Consider the following 17,690-nt stretch of genomic DNA (forward strand, 5'->3'; position numbering starts at 1 on the left):
CCGTGAAATTTTTTATCCCTGACGCTTCCTCTCACGCCTCGTTTGAGGGCGAAGTGCGTCTGTGGCATCAATTGCGTCACCCTAACGTGATCAAACTGTATGGCGCCTGTGACGCCAGTCCACTGCCGCTGCAGCTCTTTGTCGGTGAATACGCAAGCAACGGATCACTGCTCGAGTACGTGAAGTCGACTCCTCCTGCCCAGCAGAGGATCTGGTCGTATCTACACCAAGCAGCGTTGGGTCTTGCCTATCTCCACGAGCGCGGGATTGTGCACGGCGACCTACGCTGCAGCAATATCCTGATAGGCAGTGATGGGTTGTCGAAGCTGGCCAATTTCTCGCGAAGTGACCAGATCGACACGAGAGCACCATTCTCTAAGGCCGGATCAATACGTTGGCAAGCTCCAGAGGTTTCTGAAGGCAACAGAATGTCCTTTGCATCCGACGTGTACTCCCTGGGTATGTGTATTATAGAAGCCGTGACCAGAGATATGCCATGGAAGCATCGGTGCACGGACAGATACGTCAACGTATTCATATCCTATTGGGCTCCAGAGTTGACGTTCGATACCTGGGGGCCTAGGTGTCCACCTGGAAAAGCTCGAGATTTGGTATGGAGGATGTGTGGCAAGAACCCAGACAAACGTACGAGTCTTGCTTTCGTCATACACGAGCTGGAACGTCTATCGGTTCAAAAGAGTGCGAACTTGAATCTGTTTGAGAACGAAATCACGACTACCGGCGGGTTTAATAATCGGAACAGTGATGGCATTCAAGAACTATATACAAATGTGCAAAGTCGCATGCAAAACTGCGATAACGATCTCTACCAAGAAGCATTCGCTGAGCTCAAGACGATCCGTGAGCGTCTGCAGGATGGGTCCTATTCCTCCACGATATTCGACCAATTTTACAAAGTCTTGCGTGACTTTCGCCAGGTCATCACGGTCTCGAGGGAACAAGCTCGAGTACTGCAGCTGTCAGCGACGCGAACTACCAGCTCCAGTATTATCGCCTTCCGTCGACGGCTTCAGGCCCTTGCGATAGCATTGGGCGAGTCGACCGATGGGATTGCAGAGCGAGAGCAAGACGTACTATGGGACAAACGGCGCAGACAGCAGATCGAGATTTTCGTCTCCGAGGCGTCGAGGACTTATCTGCTGCTTGAAGAATTGAAGTCACAAGAAGAGCGACTATTGTTCCTTGCCTCGTTGAAAGCTGAGATAGAGCACCCGTCACTGGAGTACACTTCTGGGCAGCTTGACGTGCTGAAGAAAGCGTATGAGGAGATTGCGAGCAAGCTGGATGCAAATGATTTGTCGTCGCTTACTCCTCGGTGGTTTATCCCGTGGTATGAATTAATCATTGACGAGTACGACCAGCTAGGGAGCGGTGGCTTTGGGAGTGTCTTCAGAGCGAAGTGGCTGGATTCTGATGTTGTGGTGAAACTCTTGTTAAGTTCTGGAGACCATTCTACAAGTGTGTCTTATGATTCACTGCTCCAGCCATCAGCTACTACAGCGAACGCTACGATCCGGACGGATATGATGGCAGAGTTTAGACATGAAGTAGACATTTGGTTCGGGTTTAGTCACCCCCACGTCGTTCGGCTCTTCGGGGCTTGCCACGTTGGCAAACCGTTGTTCGTGTGTGAGTACGCCACGAACGGGACGTTGGTCAGCTATCTAAAGAAACACCCCGACGAGGTCTGGTCGAAATTGTATGAAGCTGCCCTAGGCGTTCAGTACCTTCATGCGCGCGGTGTCGTTCACGGGGACCTTAAAGGGAATAATATTGTGATCGGGAGCGATCGGAAGGCCAAGGTGACGGACTTTGGTCTGAGCGCGATGACCAACGACGGCGCGGATTCAAAAATCTCTGGTGCTTCGCACTGGGTGGCCCCGGAGTGCTTCATTCATGAGCGTGCACGCCCAACCTTTGCGTCCGACATTTACTCTCTCGGTATGTGCGTTGTGGAGGCTCTGCGGGTCGTCGAGGCCGGCGAAGACAACACGAAAGCTTGCCTACCATGGGGTTTTCTCGACAACTTCGTCGCGAAATATCACGTAACGCAACGTGCATTGCCTCCAAGACCACTTTGTACGGACGAGCAATGGGAGCTGGTGCAGCGAATGTGCGCTTTCGAGCCGAGCAAACGGATCAAGATTTCGACTGTGGTAGGCGAACTGGCAAAAATGGCCAATATTCACCTCTCGGCTAACATGTCGATTGAGCCTGTGAATCCTAAATCTGTTGCAGAAATGATCACTGCGGCCCGGACTCTGTTAGCCAAACTACAAGACGACAAGGAACAAGAAGGATCCGTGTTCTCCTTGTACAGCTCCCTGTGGGATGGGCTCGCCCAGGTACACAACCAGTGTGGAAATTTGCAAAGTTCTACAGATCTCGCGGATTTTTACTCCCTCGTTCGTGAAGCGTACGAGGGCACGAAAATGTTGCGAGACCCAACGACAAGTCTGATATCACTGGCGGAGACTGTGCTGCAGTGCTACGCGTTGCAACGTCGGTTGATTAAGCTGTTGGAAGCAAACTTCCTCCCGCTGCGCGGTCAAGACAGTGCAGCAAGTTCCGATTCCAAATGAGATGCAGTCATCTACAAAGAGAAAATCTTTGGCGGGCCAAACTTGTAGAGATACCCCGGACGTACACTTCGATCCACCGTCTTGAGTAGTGTCGCTATCTTTCGACGACTTGGCTTCGTTTGGTTAGTATTTGGCGAGCCGGCGAATGCAAAGCGAAAGCAGTACAAGAAGCGCTGAAATTTTTATCTGAGGTTTCAAGCGTGTTCTCTATTTTTGGTCGAAGAACTGAAGACATGCTCACACCTTAAACTACCACAACCGGCAGTAGTAGTTTGCACGCATTAGCAACACTGTTCGTTTAAGTGCGATGGTGTAACTGCAGTAACTTCAACATCCTCGTCACTTGCTTTGTCTTCTCGAGATGCTTTATCATTACCTCGTGCACTCGACTTACAACATCAAAACACTACACTCAAGAGCCAACACTAAACTACACTTCTTCCTGTCGACATCGCAGCCATCGTCGTCTTCATGGGTCGTTTTGCAGTGCCGACAGTGGCAGCAGGAGGTCGATATCTGCCTTGGGGATCCGCTGGTGCTTGAGCGACTGCCGCGACTGCAGCGTGTCCACCTTGAGCTGGAGCTCGTGTTTCCGCAGCTCGATTTCTTGCTGTCGCCGCTCGGTCTCCAGCCGCATATCTTGTCGGCGCCGCTCCATCTCGAGCTAAAGGTCCTCCCGCCGCTTTTCCGTCTCGCCACGGTACTGCTCCGTTTCGAGCCGACAGCGAGCGACTGCGACCTCGCACTCGTCCTTCACCTGCTCCGTGGCGAGACGCAGCTCGCAGACTTTCTCAACCTGCTGCAGATGGCAAGCTTCCATCTTGCGTCGGACCTCAGCAGCGGCGCCTCCGAACGTGGCTGGCACGATAGCGCTACTGCCAGCCTCGGCTTGCGTAGTGGACTCCGTGTCGGCTGTGTCTGCCGCAGTCATGCGATCAAGAGCTGGTTGGGTGCTGCGGCGGCGCTTGCTCCTGCGAGATCCGCTGATACCATCGGTTGCCTTGCGCATCATGTTTCTTGCTGCGTTGCCGCCTCCACCATCGTAGCCGCTGTCGCCGCTGTCGTCGCCGGTGGTCCAGTCTTTCGGGCCCATGTCGCGCAAATCGATCCGCCGGAAGATCGGTAGCAACACGCGATACTCGGGGCACTCCTTGGTCACAGCAGCTTCGACATCTTCATCGACAACCTCGCTCTCGAGGTGGTCGCTTGGCTGGCCGCTGCTCCGCAGAATTCGCACCGCAGAGACGAATTGATTGACCAGCTTTTCGATCTTGGATTGAACGGCGCTGGCTGTCCGGTGGCGGATCCCGTTCGCTTCCAGCATTGAGAGAATCTCCAGCGATGCGTCACGCTTCTTTTTGCTCCATTGCTCGATGTGTCCGGGAACCTTCAGCCACCCGACCAGCACGTCCAGCGACGTCGGTCCACCTTGCCCCACGCTGTCGCCGTCCCACGGAACTAGACGCTTACTCTTAGCATTTTGGCCGGGATCTGACGGAGCGTGCTTGTTGTTTGTCCTCAGATGCATGCTGCTCGCTCGGGGGAAATCTCCAAATGACACCAAATCGATAGTTTGGTCGCGCCCGGTCTCAAGTGCCAGCAGCTTCAACCGGTTGACTATCACTTTCGGACAAACTTCTGTAGACAACGTCCTGCTTCGACCCGCACAACGAACACGAGCGCGGCAGTATCCAAGCAACACAAACAAGCAAGTAACTACAACAGTAGTTAAAATACCTCTCTTGTTGAGGAAAATGTCGTGTCATCCAGTGCAGGTAGTTCAACAAAGCGTGCCCGACGGCGCGCAGGACTTGGTAGCAGTTTGCAGACTGATATTGATGACTCCCCAGACCCCAGTAATAGGAAATATTACTCCGAGTTGCGGCAACATCGGCGATCTTCAAATTCCACGCGACCCTCATTGCGAGTCCAGTGCGGGGTTTTGTGTGCTCGGCGACTGATCTTTGATTTTCATGTATTCCCGTAGTAAAACCAACCAAACAAACAAAAACTTGCGTCTTGGAGACTTTATTTAGAGCTCCAGTGATCGCAGAGTTTGAGTTTTCTTGGTTATAAATTATAGCTAATAGGTCGAGTGCCGCATACGTAAGTAGGACCTTACATATCTATCTCAGCATCTAAACAGGAAGTAGATCATGTTGATGACCACGGCGAACACTGGGGCATCCACGAGACTCAACACAAGAGTGCTTGTTAAGACTCTAGTTTTATTCCCGAACTTTCACGGCCGCTGTTGAAGCAGGTTTTAATTCCCCGTATTCATTCCGTAAGCCTCAGTTGATGCAGTTGTGACGCGAATGATACGCTTGGAGTCGGCGACTGAGCATCGGAATACAAAGTAGTACTTCATACTAGCTCATAAGGGTTTAACGTCACGTCTTGGGGACTTTCAGAGCTCCAGTAAGTGGCTCAACAGGATTATATTTTGCAGCTTGAGTTTGAGTTCATTGATCATATACTTCAAAGTATATTATTACTACTACGTATTGAACAGTTCCCTGACGCAAACTAGGTGCTAGCAGCACTGACAGTCATTTTGGGCAACTATACTGTTCGTAGCGTTTGCAAGCTGTGTCGTAGTGTATACTGGATCTGGTTACATGTACCATGATTGCAAGTTAGACATGTATTAATACATGTATAAACGGTATGTACGTGGAATGGATTCGACAGCAGCAGTGAGTTGGTGTATTGTGAAAATCGCTAACACGAATTATCCCAATATCGGTGCCGTTGAACAGGTAGTAGATCTTGTTGACGGGCACCATGAGCCGGTCCAAGAATCCTTTCCCAAACTCCGAGTTTACTAGCGAAGTTTCACGGCAGCTGTTAAAGCAGCGTTAAGGTCGTTGGCAACCAATAGCTCTTTCACTTTCTCTAGCGTCTCCTTCCCGCTCTTCTCTGCAAACTGCAACGTGTACGCCTCCAAAATTTTGTAGCGGAGATCACTTTTGGACAGCTTCGGAACACTTTGTCCAATGTTCAACAAGCGCGCCACGTCCTTTGGCTTAGAATCCACTGTTGTCATCCATCTCTGGAACAGATTCCTCTCCAAGCTGTTGCCGAGTCTTTTCAGGTCCGGAACCGTCTGAAGCGACTGGAAAAATGCCGCCAAGTTTACCTCCGGTGTAAGCGGTCTGGCCTCCAGCAGGAAATTCAGCGCGTGGCGGTCGGAATAGGAACTTTCACCCACTTTAACCTTGTACTTCTCGATGAAGCGTAGCCACTGGAGGAACATGGCGCTGTCAGCCAACCGTTTTTTCCCAAGCTGTAGAATATTGAAAAAAAACTCTCTGCGGGGTTTCTCCGGAACTCAGCCACACCTCGTTCATCCATCTGCGTGTAGCGTCCGGTGAAGCAGGAATTGCTGCATCATGTCCGCTGATTTCTTCATGCCTGGGACCTGTTTAATCGACTGAAGAAGAGCTGCCAGCTCTGCCTCCGGCGTTGTCTTCTTCAAGAGGTTGAACACATCGAGATCCGAGAACCAGTGCTTCCCCAGCTTGGCTCTGTACAAATCCACGTACTCGAGCCACTGCAGGAACTTCGGATTGTCGTCGAGCCTTGTCACACTAGCCTCGCCAAGACGCAAAGTCTTGAACACATCGCTCGGGTCGGTTTGAGACTTTAGGCACTTCTGGTTAGCGACGTTGGGAGAAGACGGACGTATCTTCATTACCAAATCATCGAACTTCGACAGCCTGCTCTCTCTCCATCGTCGTTGTCGTTAGCTTCGGTATCGGCCGTGAGTGATCTCAGTCTGGGGGCACCTCCGCCCGCTTGGTCGAGCGCTAAAACGACGCCACAATTCGCGAGGAGGGCAACGCAGAGCAACGGTACCACACACTTCCTGTGCATGTTTCGACGTTGGCACTTTGCGAGAAGTGAGAATCTTAGCCCAAAATGGGGATTAACTTCAGTGGTTTAGGGCCGCTCTCGGTTGAATTCGTTGATTCCGTACAACCTGAAGGCGCAATCTTCCGAGCATAAAGCACGCTGTAGGTTGTACGGATGGTAGTAGAGACTCTACGACACCGTACATGTACACTGTACACTGTAGAGTTGAGTCAACACTGTACACACTCAACTTAGTTGTCTAGGCCTGCTGATGATCGACGTACAGCGGCAAGTTCGTAATCGAACATCAACGGGAGAGTTCGTAATCCTCTTCATGTTCGCCTTTGTCGGCTGTGAATACTACTAACTTGTTGTACTTTAGTAGAAGAGACTATTGAGTTCCCACGGTTAAAGTCCTAGATTTGCTAGCTGTGAATACTACTTCATGGTATGTACTCTCGTCGTCAATCTTCTGATGCGACAAACTGACTTGGATCAGGTCAAAGTCGATGGCACAATTTTCTCGAAGGGGAACGAGTTCGATCGGGTTAGTACGCCTGCCTTCGAGAATGGCAAGAATATTAAATCGAAGAACTAAGTAAGAACTGACAGGATGCGCTTTCTTGAGTAAATGGCGAGCGCTATCTATCCGACAAAGCACCAGAGTTTCTACGACGTAGTACTTCGTAGAAGTAGTAAGCACCATCCGGGAGTGTTTAGCGAACAAGTGTGCCAGTGCTGCGGCAAGTTAACAACATTATATATTTGCAGATCAAAACATCAAATGTTTCACCGTAGCGTGCTACGCTCTGCCTTCACGGCTCGTGCAGCGCCAGCGCCATCTCGATCTCGTCCGTGGCGACGCCTCTGTCCTTCATCGTCTGGCGCGCCAGCACCTTGGCCAGCATCACGTCGATGTCGCTCTTGCGCCGTTCCGCGTCAGTACGGTGGCGCTCCGCCTCGGTCCGGTAGCGCTCCGCGTCGATACTGCATTCGCGCGCCCTCTCCTCAGCGTTGAGGATTCCTTGGCTGCGCTGCTCCGCGTGGCTTAGTACGCACTCGTCCATGCGCTGCTGGAACGCAGGGGTGAGCTGCGGCTCGGCCACGCGGTCCACCACCCGCCACTCCCGCTTCACTTGCGGCACGTCTTGGGTCGTCGTCGCGGTGTACTGAGCAGCATCGCTACTGGCAGCATTTGTTGCCAGCTCCAGGTTATCTTCTGCAGAGAGGGCAGTCACCTCAGGTGCTGGACGCTGGTGGCGCCGCTTGGCCGCGCGAGCTGCCTCCGCCGCGCGGACATCCGATTCCCTCTTGCGGGTGGACCCCCGTGCGTTGGTTGTCGTCTCAACACTGACGCTACCAACGACCGGGATGAATGGCTCGAGCACGGGGAGAAGCTCGAAAAAGTGGGGGCACAACCTGTCCACTTGTGCCTGCGTCTCCAGCTCCAGCGCCCCTCGAGCGACCTGGTCACGGCGACCATCCAGGCCCCTCAGATACGCAGTCGCCGACGAGAACTGCGTCTCGAGACCTCGGATCTTGTGAGAAACGGCATTCGCAGAGCGGGAAATGCCGACGGCCAGCATCGCGACCACGATCTCCTTGGCGAGTCTCCCCTTCACTTCGTTGTGCCAGCGCTCGTAGTTCCCAGGAGTCGTCAGCCACGTGAGCTGGATGTCCATGGACGTTTGGCCACCGGGCGACCGACGGTCACGCTCCATGACACCCCACGACCTCGAGACTCCATCGGGCACTGTATGCAGATCTCTTCCGGCGGCGATACGTGCTTGGTCTTTGCGGTTAACGTTGGAATGATATGTATCTCCTCGTCGCTTCTTCTTCGCCGAGTCCCAGCGCTCGTATCTAACCACCTCGTGCCGCTCCATTGTTCGTTCAAGGCAGCAAGCGGCATGAATGGTCCTCGGTGGGATGGAGACAACAAGCATGGAGCTCCGTCGTCGATGGACGTGCTGATGCAATGGATCAGAGCACCGGGTAGCCGCCAACACTGGCACCAGCGAGCGAAGCGAGAATCATGTGAGGAGGTTGCGCGCCAGCTGCGGGCCGCGGTTTCAAACGCACAGCCAATGCCGTTCTCAAAAAGATGTTAGCCCTGGCGGACCAGTGCGACTCGGCTGCCGCTTGGCTCCAGCAAGGCGGGATGATCGAGCTTTACCACCGCGGCGAAGCTGACCAGAATCTGCCCGTTCAAGTGGAGCAACGCTGCCCACACTACCAAGAGCTGTCAAGGTTTTTCCAGGCTGTGGTGGAGGTGCCAAGTGCCGTCAGCGTCAGCGACAACAGTAACGGTGCGCCAGCTCTCGTAGCTCCAGAACCAGCAAGAAATATGCAGGAGCTGGACGCCAATGCCGCTGGTCCACGTGATAAACAGAAGCGGAAGCGCGAGCCACGGACCAACTCCGCGCCGTCGAAGAAACGCCAGAAACAGGAGACGCGACGTTCAACAGCGGCTGCTTCAGTTCTCCAGTCGGCAAAAAATGCAGCGAGGTCGGCGAGTCCTGCAGCAACTCGCCAGTCAGAGGGAGATTTCACCGACACTGCTGCGAGCCGAGATACCAAGGACGACCTCAGTCGCAGGCTGCTTGAATGCGAGCTGCAGCAGAAAGAGGATCTGGCCAGGTGCCACCTCGAGGGCGAACGCGAGCGAGAACAAGTGCGCACGAACTCCGAGCAGGAGCGCGAAGAGATCCGCATGAACTGCGAGAAGCTGCTCTCGCGACACAAACTGCTCAGCGCCGGCGTGCCGATCGATGTCGTGGATCGCGCCTTCCCTCTGTGAACGGAATCGCTCGAAGCTACGAATGATTGCCGAAACCTGCTACGCTAGGACACTTGAACTCAGTAAGAGCGACGGACGCGCAGCAGCTCAGCAATTTCCCAGTCAACAAATATCATTTCCCGTCCTCTTCTTAACAAGCTGCCGGCTCTTTCCGTATCATCCTTCTTGAATCAGCGTCAGTGAATGCAGCTGGTCCGACGAAAGCATGTGCGAGTTCTTGTTGCAGAAGCTCACAAAGCCTCGCAGCTTCATCTTGCTCTCTGGCGGGCAAGATTTGATCGCAGTCTGCACCTTCGGGTGGGTCAAAATTTTCGTCAAAGCCACGGAAAACTTGGGCGAGAACGGCGGCGCAATGCGAGAAAAGAGCATCGTGATGAAGTTACGCAGCAGCGCCTGATCCAGCTCCAAAGTGTTCGTGAATACAAACTCCAGAACTGGCAGCACGTAGCCGCTCGTGATCATGAACACCATGCATCGAAGCGTCTCGCGCTTCAGCTCCAGAGCCTTTACTGGGTTGATGTCAGGGTGCAGACGCAACGACGTCACCAACACACTGAAGGCAATGGGCCACTGAGCAACGTGGAGCTTGATGGACGCCTTCAGTATCCGGAGCAGACTGGGGAAGCAAATGTGCAGGGGCGTGCTGCTGAAAAATCCGGGTGACGTGAGGATAACCTCCAGCCAATGCAGCACGCCCATCGATACAACGGGGACAGACATCACCGAAATGAGTCTATCCACAACTCCCGACTGGTTCATCTGTTGAACATGCGCACACACGAGCAGTTAGCCTCAAGCGTATAAATTGCAGCGGCTAGACTGTTAATGGAAAACTCACATTGTAGCCGAGGGTATGGTCCGACTTGCAGATTGCTGAGGCTTCGACGAGTGCCTTCTTGGTCGACTCGACGCCATCGTCATCCACTTCCACGTGATCCGATGATCCCTGAACTCCAGTCTGAAGCAGACTCCGTTCATCCTTCGTAGACGCCGCGTATGCCAGCAGGAAGACACAGTTCTGCACGAACGCCGGTGAAATGGAGTCCGACCGGTTGAAAAGCCGATCCAGCAGAGCCGACAGAACCTAACCAAATACGCACGTCAACGTTAAATCGCCAGTCATCCGAACAAACCCACATCAAATCGAGTAGCATACGTACCATGGGGTCTCGCAGATGGACCACCGGAGGAGGCGCCTTAGACGTCTGGAACTCCTTCGCCAGAGTCTCCGCACTCAGCTCTGAGCATGTCTTCGACTTCACGATCGACAGGATGGCGTCGCAGAACTTCGGGTTCGCATCATAAATGTACCGTCGACGCAAGATGTGGAACGGAACAATTTTCGCGCCGAACCTGCCGCTTGCCGTCTCCTGGAGCTCGCCACGGACACGGTTGAGCTTGGAGCGCACCATCCGAATGTGCGAGTACTCAGCGCTGTCAGCGCCAGCGTCCCTCTGCATCGTGTACAGCTTGTCGTCCATCGAGCAGAGCAGTTCCTGTGCGTAGACGTACGAGTGCGACGACTGACAGCAGACCTTGTTGAGCGCCGCGATGTCTTCGACAACCTCCTCTTCGTTGGCGAACGGAATCTGCCACCATCATACAAACACCCAGTTAGCTCTTACGAAGTGATCACGAGTAGAACAGCGTCCATCAAACTTACTCGGCTGAAGGCGTCCACCAGCACGCCGCTAAACACGGAGAAGAAGGCGTTCGCGCTCGTGATCGACGCAATTTCCTTGTGGTAGCCAGCCTCCGAGATCCGTCGGATCGCATACTGCAGCAACGTGCACGTCTGAATGATTTCCACACAACCACAACATCATCAGTACTCCCAACCCTTCCGCATAAACACCATGTACATACACAAACCTTGTGCGTCTCCGCCAGCTCAATGAGCATGAGTCGCCACTTGCGGTCGTTTAACATCTGCGTCAGCCACTCGGGCTCCACCGCCGAGCCACTCAGCACATTGGACACGAGCTTCGGGTCGTAGTTCTCGTTGATCACGTCCTTCAGGTGGCTGTAGAGAATCTCCTCGGCCGGGTCCCAGGACGCGCCCTTGTTCGCGATCACCGCTCCTTCGCTGACATCGAACGTCATCTTGTTCTCCAGCGCCGTCGTGGACACCGGTAGAGTGTCCAACCAGGATGCCACGAGGCCGATCATCTGCGCGTGGCCGCGGTACGAGGACGAGAGTTTCTCCACGAGGATCTCCGGCCCGTTGGACTCGGTGTGCGCTCGCAGGAAGCCGTTGATCACGGCCAGCACGTTGGCCTCCATGATGGCGTCGGTCCTGGACAGCTCCTGCAGCAGCCGCGTGGCCTCCTTGCCGTCCTCCGTGTCCTTCTCCTCGATGCCCTTGGTAGAATCGTTCCCCTGCTCTTCGTCGTCCCAGATGATGAGCCGCTTCTCGTCCTGCCGACGTCTCTTCCTCTGGGTCTCGACGGGCGCCACCTCCACCTTCTCCCTCTTGGACTTTTTCTTCTTCTTCTTCGAGTGGCTCGTAGTAGCGGGAGTAGTAGCAGTGGGGATACTACCTTCTTGTCCATTAGCCGCTTCTTGTTCATCCTGTTCAGCCTGATTCTTCACTTCAACATTCTGAGTCTGATTCTCTTCCGAGGTAGAGTGGGTAGAGCCGTTCTCCCCTGTGTTAGAATCGTTCCCCTCCTCCTTGGTAGTCTCGTTCTCCTCGCCCTTGTTGCGGGTCTTGCTGCGGTGCTTCTCGTGGTGGCGCTTCTCCCGCGCCGCCGTCGCCCCCGCGTGGGGCTTGATCTCCACGCCCTCGGGCCGCTGCCACTGGGTCTTGCGCGTCGCGCGGTTGTAGTAGTACGCGCGCTCGTTCTTGGGGTCCCAGAGCTCCTCCCATTCTACCTTCTTGGCGGACGCGGAGGAGGGCGCCCCCGCCGCGGCGGCACTGGGCTCCTCGCCGTCAAAGTCCGCGGGCTTCTCCCACGCGCTCTGCTTGGTAGAGCGGTTGTAGTAGTACGTCCGCCCCTCCTTGGTCACGTGCGCGCTCCAGACGCTCGTCATGGTGGGGCGCTAGCTATCGAAACTCGGTGTATTGAGTCAAAAAGGTAGAACGGCGCTCCATTGGCTGATATCCGTCCGCTCATGCATTGGTCTAAAATGAATTTGAAGGATTTGAACCAATAGGACTCTGAACGATGTGGATTGGCTGAAATGCGAGTGCGCCATCCGAGCCCATCACACAATCGAATATTCGAGCACGACAGATCAAAGAGTGGCGGCGTCGAGGATGTCGAGCGACGAGGGCGAGAAGAAGCTGCACAGCGGCTACCACGGCTGGATGAAGACCATCCCCAAGACGTCGCAGGTTGGTCGCTGTATATTCCGCTGCTAAATTGCTGCAAGTTGGTGCTAAAACGCTGCGGGATGGGGCGTCATTCCTCGCTCTCAGGACTTCACCCCCGTGCGGATCGACAACTCGGAGGCGGTGGCGGCCCCCGTGAGTCGGAGCGACTCGAGCTCGGTCTGGAACTCTGCGGGCACGTGGTACGCGTCGCGGTTGCTGGGTCGTGACATGTGGGGGGCTCTTCGGTCTGACTTGGTGCTGTTCGTGCATCGCTGCACAGGGAGGAGCGCGACAAGTCCGAGTGGGCTCGTGAGCGCCTGAAACACCACATCCTGACGTCCTTCAGCTTCGACGACGAGTCCATCAAGGCTACGTCCGTTGTGCGCTGCGACGGAGAGGCCAAGGTGAGGTGTCTGTCGAGAGATTCGAGTGATGTTGCCTGTGGCTCTAAACTTGGTTGTGTTGATGCTCTGGTGTCGATTGAGCAGCTTGTGTTTAGTCGCGGCAAGAAGCGCTGCGGCTACGAGCTGTCGGTCAAGTTTGCGTGGGAGAGCGGCGACGTGTCGGGCCACGTGGAGCTGCACGACTTTGACGACACGAGCGGAGACGACTACGAGGTGCTTGTCACGGTGGACGGCAACAGTCAGAGCGAGCTCGCCGCGAAGAAGGCGGTGCTGGGCAAGGAGCCTGAGCTGCGCAAGCTGCTCGCTCTCTGGAAGGAGGAGCTGCTGCAGCAATAAATCAATTCAATACATTTGTGTACACTGCACTGTGTGCGCGATTTTCACAGACTAAATAGGCTGAACTTCTATCTCCGGAAGCGTGGGGTGTGAGGTACCAACGCCTCCTTGCGAATGCTGACGAGGGACTGCTCCATGAGACTTGACAAATCGGCCATGGCGTTCGAAGCTCGTCGGGATTGAGGGTACATCATGCGGTACGACGCGTCCGAGTCTTCCTCCGTGCCGTGGGACGACGACGACATGTGCATCGCTGCTTTCGATGAAATTCCAACGCCGCCGTTCTTCATGGCCAGTTTCGCTTTCCGCTTCCACTTGCTCGCCTGGAAAATGACGCAACCAATTACTGGTTAATAGTGCCCCCCCCCCCATGGGCATGCAACGACTTCAACCGATTACCTCGTCGCGAAGCTCGTCCGTCTCCTTGTCCAGCTTTCGATGGGCTTCCCTTAGCTCCTCTTCAGTACGCTCCAAGTCCATTCTCTGCAGACAAAAGCTGAAATCAGACATGGTAGGCGCAAGGGAGGCATCGCAGGCAGATTGGCCGTACCAGCTCAATCAACTCGTTCTTGGCGTTAGTCGTAGCTCGACGTTCCGCCTCCAGCATATCCCGTAACTGGTTCATTGTCACCTGTACGCATCCAGACACATCGATATCAGCACAAGAGCACGATGGTTCATCACAACAAGATTAAACGCACCTCATAATCCTGGTCGGATTTCATGATAACACGGTCAAGACGCTGTTTCAGCTGCTCGATGCGCACGTCATACTCGGCGCGCAATTCTTGGAGCTCCTGCTCTTTCCGCTTCTGCAATGTTTGCCGCAGCAGTTCCATCTCCCGTAGCACCGTGTCCTTTTCAAAACGCAGTAATTTGTGCGCCTCCTGCCACTTCGCCTTGCTGTCAAGCACCTCCTTCTTCTCTGCTTCTTTTGCCTCGATCTCTCGTCGTAGCGATGACACCGTTTGCTTGTTCGCCTCCCTCTCTTTCTTCACGGTCCGTACAGCACGCAAATACCATGGGAGGTGTCCCTCATACTCACTATCAGCAGTAGGCGACGAGTCGCTCCAGAGAAACTTCAGTGCGTTTCTTGCAGCTTCTAGCTCGGACACCAAAGGAGCACTGACGCCCTCCTTCGTACTGGTTGTCGCCTCTGCAATGGCCGTGTGAATTGCTTCTGCCTGGGTTTCTTGAAGACGTGCTGCTAACTTACCCAGCTCATCGGAGAAACGCCGAGGATCCCAAGTGGCTGGTTCATTGACAGTCTTCCCAGTGCTCGTGAGATTGGCTACAAAGTCCGTCCCACCGACCTTAGCAAGCGAAGCAGCAAAACCCTGGTACTCTTCACACATAGCTTCTCGGGTCTTCAATAGAGCACTCACACGCTCCTTTTCGCGGGCTTCCTTTTGAATAAAAGCCTGGGCGTTGGTCAATCGTTCCTGGAGTTGTGACTGTTCCATGACGCGGAGCCTCAGTTCCTCTTCAAGCTTCTGGATAGTTTGCCTTAACTCGGAGCTCAAATCCACTTGTGCTGCAAGTCGTGTTCCCAAATCGTCGAGCTCTTGGGATTTTTTTTCTAACCGCTCCACGACCTGGTCGTACTTGGACTGATCGTTCACGCGTTGACTCGAGAGCAGCCCATCCATCTCCTTGTCCTTTTGGGCAATGCGCTTTTTCCACTCCTGCTTGTCTTCTTTTGCCTTCCGTCTCCACACCGCGTCAGCTCCCTGAAGCAATTCATCAGTGCGCTTCTTCCACTCGACACCTGCCAAGGCCACCTCCTTCTGCAAGTGCACCCATTCAACATTCATCTCGCTAGAAACATCTTTGCGCATCTCCTTCCATTCGTGAGCCAGCTGCTGCATGCTTTGTCGATAAGCGCTCAAGCACTTGTTGCGCTCAGTCTTGACGCGATCCACGAGCTTCTCTGCCTTCAGTGCTCTCATCTCCGCGGCAATGCGCTTCTCGCGCTCCTCTTCCACTGCTTCATTTGCCGCTTGTACTCGGCTATTCATCGTGTCCGTGAGATTTTTATGCATTCGCGACAAATCAGCAAACTCCTTCCTCTGCTTCATGCTGTCGCCTTTCATCTGCTCCACCATGAGTTGTAAGGAATCCTTGGCTGCTGTCAACTCGCGCACGGATGCTTCCAATTGACTCGCTTTTGCTTCCTGTTCAACACTCCCTTGCTGCGCTCCGTCGATCGTATCTTGAAGCCTGCGCAGTTGTGTATCATACTGCGAGGACACATTGCGCAGCTCGCGTGTGTTTTCTTCCTCCAGGGCTGACATTTCAGTCTCAAAATGTTCCTCGCGCACTTGAATATGGTGCTCTAAGACCGCAATCCGATCAAGAAGCTCCTTCTTCGACTGTTCGCTTGACTCCACAGAAGTGTCGAGCGAGTTTTCAAGTTGAGTTGCTGCCTCTGTAAGTCGCGCAAGTTGGTCGCGAATGTTGTCGCTGGTTTTCTGAGCATTTGCTGCTGCCGCCTCACTCTCCTCTTTTTGAGCGACTGCAATCTTGCTCTGCTCCTCAAGAGACTGACACTTAGCTTGCAGATCCCTCACAACAGTCCGAAGCCTGCCGAGATTCTCGTTCGCCTCCTCGAGCCTCTGGACAACCGTGCGCTTCGCATCCTTCGCCTCGTCATGCTCATTCTTGAGCGTCACGAACGCTTGCCGCTCGCTTAGTAGCTGCTCTTCAATGCGCTTCTTCTCTGCCCTGGCGTCCTCTAGTGCGATCTCTAGCTTCTGGATACCCTTCCTCACATTAACCATTGCTGCTCGAAACTCGGACTCTTTCCGCTCCTGGAACTCTTGCATAAGCTTCTGCACCCGCTCTTCCGCCCGCAATGCCGCTTGGGCTTCTTTCGCCTGTAGCTCGGCTGCGTGTTGTGCAAGTGGGATGGTGTCTTCAGTTGCTTCACGTTCCTGTTGCTCTCGCTCGTGAACCCTCCCACTTTGACGACGGTTTGGGGGGCCAACTTGAACGACAGCATTTCCTGGGACTCGCTGGTTAACAACCTCGCCTTCGTCGGCAGAGCCCATGTTCAGCACGACAACACTCGGTGTGGTGGGTGCGGGTGGAGGAGTTGCGGGTTTCTTTGCCTCTTCCAGTCTTCGACGTTCCTCTCTCTTCTCTTTCTCCACCAAAGCCCTTTCACGCTCCAGCAGACGCCTCTCTCGCTCGTTAAACTCCTGCTGCATGCGCTTTTGCGCCATTTGAAGCGAGCGCTGCTCTTCTTTGCGCTCCTTTTCGCGAGTTGCATCCTCTGCTCGTCGCCGACGCTCTAACTCTTCTTCCTCCTTTTGCGCTAGCTTTGCTTTTTCCCACTTTGCAGCCGCGGCATTCGCAGTTTCTAGCGCCATTTGCCGGGCTCGAAGCAACTCTGCCTGTTGATTCTCCAGAGCAGCGTCATACTTCTCCTTGAGTTCTTCAATCCGAGCGTCTTGTCTTGCTACGAACTCGTTTTGCCAGCGCGTACGAGCCTCAAGTTCCTTCTCTTGGGCGCCTTGTCGACTCTGCCGATCCATGGCTTCCTGAAGTGAAGCAATCTTGCGCTCGTACTTCTCCTTCGTTTCAGCCAGCGCGTGCTGGAGATTATCAACCTTCTCCTGCTCTCTTTCCACTGCATGCCGCCACTGGACAATCTCCTTTTCCAGGGCTCCAACTTGTTTCTCGTGGCGCAACTTGGTGTCTAGTTGCTGCGCTTCCAGAGCTGCCGCCCGCTCTTCGAGCGATGCGATCTTCTTCTCCGCCTTGGATAAAGCGTCGTGTCGGAACTTCAGCTGGTCCATAGCCCGCGTGAGCTCGCTTTGTTTCGCTTTCAGCGCGTCCTGGGCTTGTCGGTTGACGGTCTCCAGCTGTGCCTGTAGCTGTTTAACCTGCTCCTCGCCTTTTGAAATAAGTCCTGCTTTCTCCTGCGTCTGCTCATTCATGTACTGCTCCACTTGCTCGCCAAACTCTTCGTATCTCCTTTTCAAATCCTCGTGGTCCTTCTCGGCCAGCACAGTCATTTGCTGCTGGTGCGCAAGCTCCGACTCCATGCGCGCTAATTTACTGGGGTAATCCTCACGCTGCAGCTGCTGCAGAGCTTGTGCTACCTCTCGGGTCTTCCCCTCTGACAGCGACAGCAAGTGCTTCAAATGAGTCGCCTCCTGCTCGCTCGCCTGCTTCTCCAGCTCCAGTTTCTGCGTAAGCCATACCAAAAGCACATAACATACATCCAAATTAATACCACCACACAACTCAAACCTTCTCCCGACCACCCTCATCCACGCACATTCTTCGCTTCCTGCACGTCCCTCACACTCCGCTCCAGCTCAGCCCTAGCAGTTTGTGCCTCGCCCCCTTCCCTCCGCATCGTCTCC

At 54.3% G+C, this 17,690-nt stretch overlaps 9 protein-coding genes across 9 annotated transcripts; 3 read left to right on the forward strand and 6 right to left on the reverse strand.

The window, feature by feature from the left end:
* Positions 1 to 1,322: 1,322 nt before the first annotated feature.
* PHYSODRAFT_494585 (hypothetical protein) lies at positions 1,323 to 2,603 on the forward strand (the record flags this gene model as incomplete). The annotated part of the gene is made up of 2 exons (XM_009525371.1): positions 1,323 to 1,481; positions 1,557 to 2,603. Coding segments are annotated over 2 exons (1,206 nt in total), but the record flags the coding sequence as incomplete, so codon positions are not given.
* A 664-nt stretch (positions 2,604 to 3,267) lies between these two features.
* PHYSODRAFT_298877 (hypothetical protein) lies at positions 3,268 to 4,131 on the reverse strand (the record flags this gene model as incomplete). The annotated part of the gene is made up of 1 exon (XM_009525372.1): positions 3,268 to 4,131. One exon carries the CDS (start codon positions 4,129 to 4,131, stop codon positions 3,268 to 3,270), a length of 864 nt encoding a protein of 287 aa, XP_009523667.1.
* A 1,299-nt stretch (positions 4,132 to 5,430) lies between these two features.
* Positions 5,431 to 5,862, reverse strand: PHYSODRAFT_298878 (hypothetical protein; the record flags this gene model as incomplete). Its single annotated transcript, XM_009525373.1, has 1 exon — positions 5,431 to 5,862. The coding sequence occupies one exon, from the start codon at positions 5,860 to 5,862 to the stop codon at positions 5,431 to 5,433; it is 432 nt and encodes a 143-aa protein (XP_009523668.1).
* A 334-nt stretch (positions 5,863 to 6,196) lies between these two features.
* Positions 6,197 to 6,482, reverse strand: PHYSODRAFT_494593 (hypothetical protein; the record flags this gene model as incomplete). The annotated part of the gene is made up of 2 exons (XM_009525374.1): positions 6,197 to 6,258; positions 6,323 to 6,482. 2 exons carry the CDS (start codon positions 6,480 to 6,482, stop codon positions 6,197 to 6,199), a joined length of 222 nt encoding a protein of 73 aa, XP_009523669.1.
* A 794-nt stretch (positions 6,483 to 7,276) lies between these two features.
* PHYSODRAFT_298879 (hypothetical protein) lies at positions 7,277 to 8,347 on the reverse strand (the record flags this gene model as incomplete). Its single annotated transcript, XM_009525375.1, has 1 exon — positions 7,277 to 8,347. One exon carries the CDS (start codon positions 8,345 to 8,347, stop codon positions 7,277 to 7,279), a length of 1,071 nt encoding a protein of 356 aa, XP_009523670.1.
* Positions 8,348 to 8,565: 218 nt separating this feature from the next.
* Positions 8,566 to 9,261, forward strand: PHYSODRAFT_329002 (hypothetical protein; the record flags this gene model as incomplete). The annotated part of the gene is made up of 1 exon (XM_009525376.1): positions 8,566 to 9,261. The coding sequence occupies one exon, from the start codon at positions 8,566 to 8,568 to the stop codon at positions 9,259 to 9,261; it is 696 nt and encodes a 231-aa protein (XP_009523671.1).
* A 156-nt stretch (positions 9,262 to 9,417) lies between these two features.
* On the reverse strand, positions 9,418 to 12,294 carry PHYSODRAFT_497217 (hypothetical protein; the record flags this gene model as incomplete). The annotated part of the gene is made up of 5 exons (XM_009525377.1): positions 9,418 to 10,020; positions 10,100 to 10,345; positions 10,422 to 10,850; positions 10,925 to 11,056; positions 11,134 to 12,294. The coding sequence occupies 5 exons, from the start codon at positions 12,292 to 12,294 to the stop codon at positions 9,418 to 9,420; spliced, it is 2,571 nt and encodes an 856-aa protein (XP_009523672.1).
* A 213-nt stretch (positions 12,295 to 12,507) lies between these two features.
* Positions 12,508 to 13,370, forward strand: PHYSODRAFT_354346 (hypothetical protein). The gene is made up of 4 exons (XM_009525378.1): positions 12,508 to 12,598; positions 12,683 to 12,777; positions 12,858 to 12,981; positions 13,066 to 13,370. The coding sequence occupies exons 1-4, from the start codon at positions 12,521 to 12,523 to the stop codon at positions 13,315 to 13,317; spliced, it is 549 nt and encodes a 182-aa protein (XP_009523673.1). The 5' UTR covers positions 12,508 to 12,520; the 3' UTR covers positions 13,318 to 13,370.
* A 15-nt stretch (positions 13,371 to 13,385) lies between these two features.
* On the reverse strand, positions 13,386 to 17,594 carry PHYSODRAFT_488250 (hypothetical protein; the record flags this gene model as incomplete). The annotated part of the gene is made up of 5 exons (XM_009525379.1): positions 13,386 to 13,640; positions 13,717 to 13,800; positions 13,868 to 13,948; positions 14,019 to 16,250; positions 16,344 to 17,594. The coding sequence occupies 5 exons, from the start codon at positions 17,592 to 17,594 to the stop codon at positions 13,386 to 13,388; spliced, it is 3,903 nt and encodes a 1,300-aa protein (XP_009523674.1).
* Between the last annotated feature and the right edge of the window lie 96 nt (positions 17,595 to 17,690).

The sequence above is a fragment of the Phytophthora sojae genome, assembly GCF_000149755.1.
Source record: "Phytophthora sojae unplaced genomic scaffold PHYSOscaffold_3, whole genome shotgun sequence".
Classification (NCBI taxonomy): domain Eukaryota; phylum Oomycota; class Peronosporomycetes; order Peronosporales; family Peronosporaceae; genus Phytophthora; species Phytophthora sojae.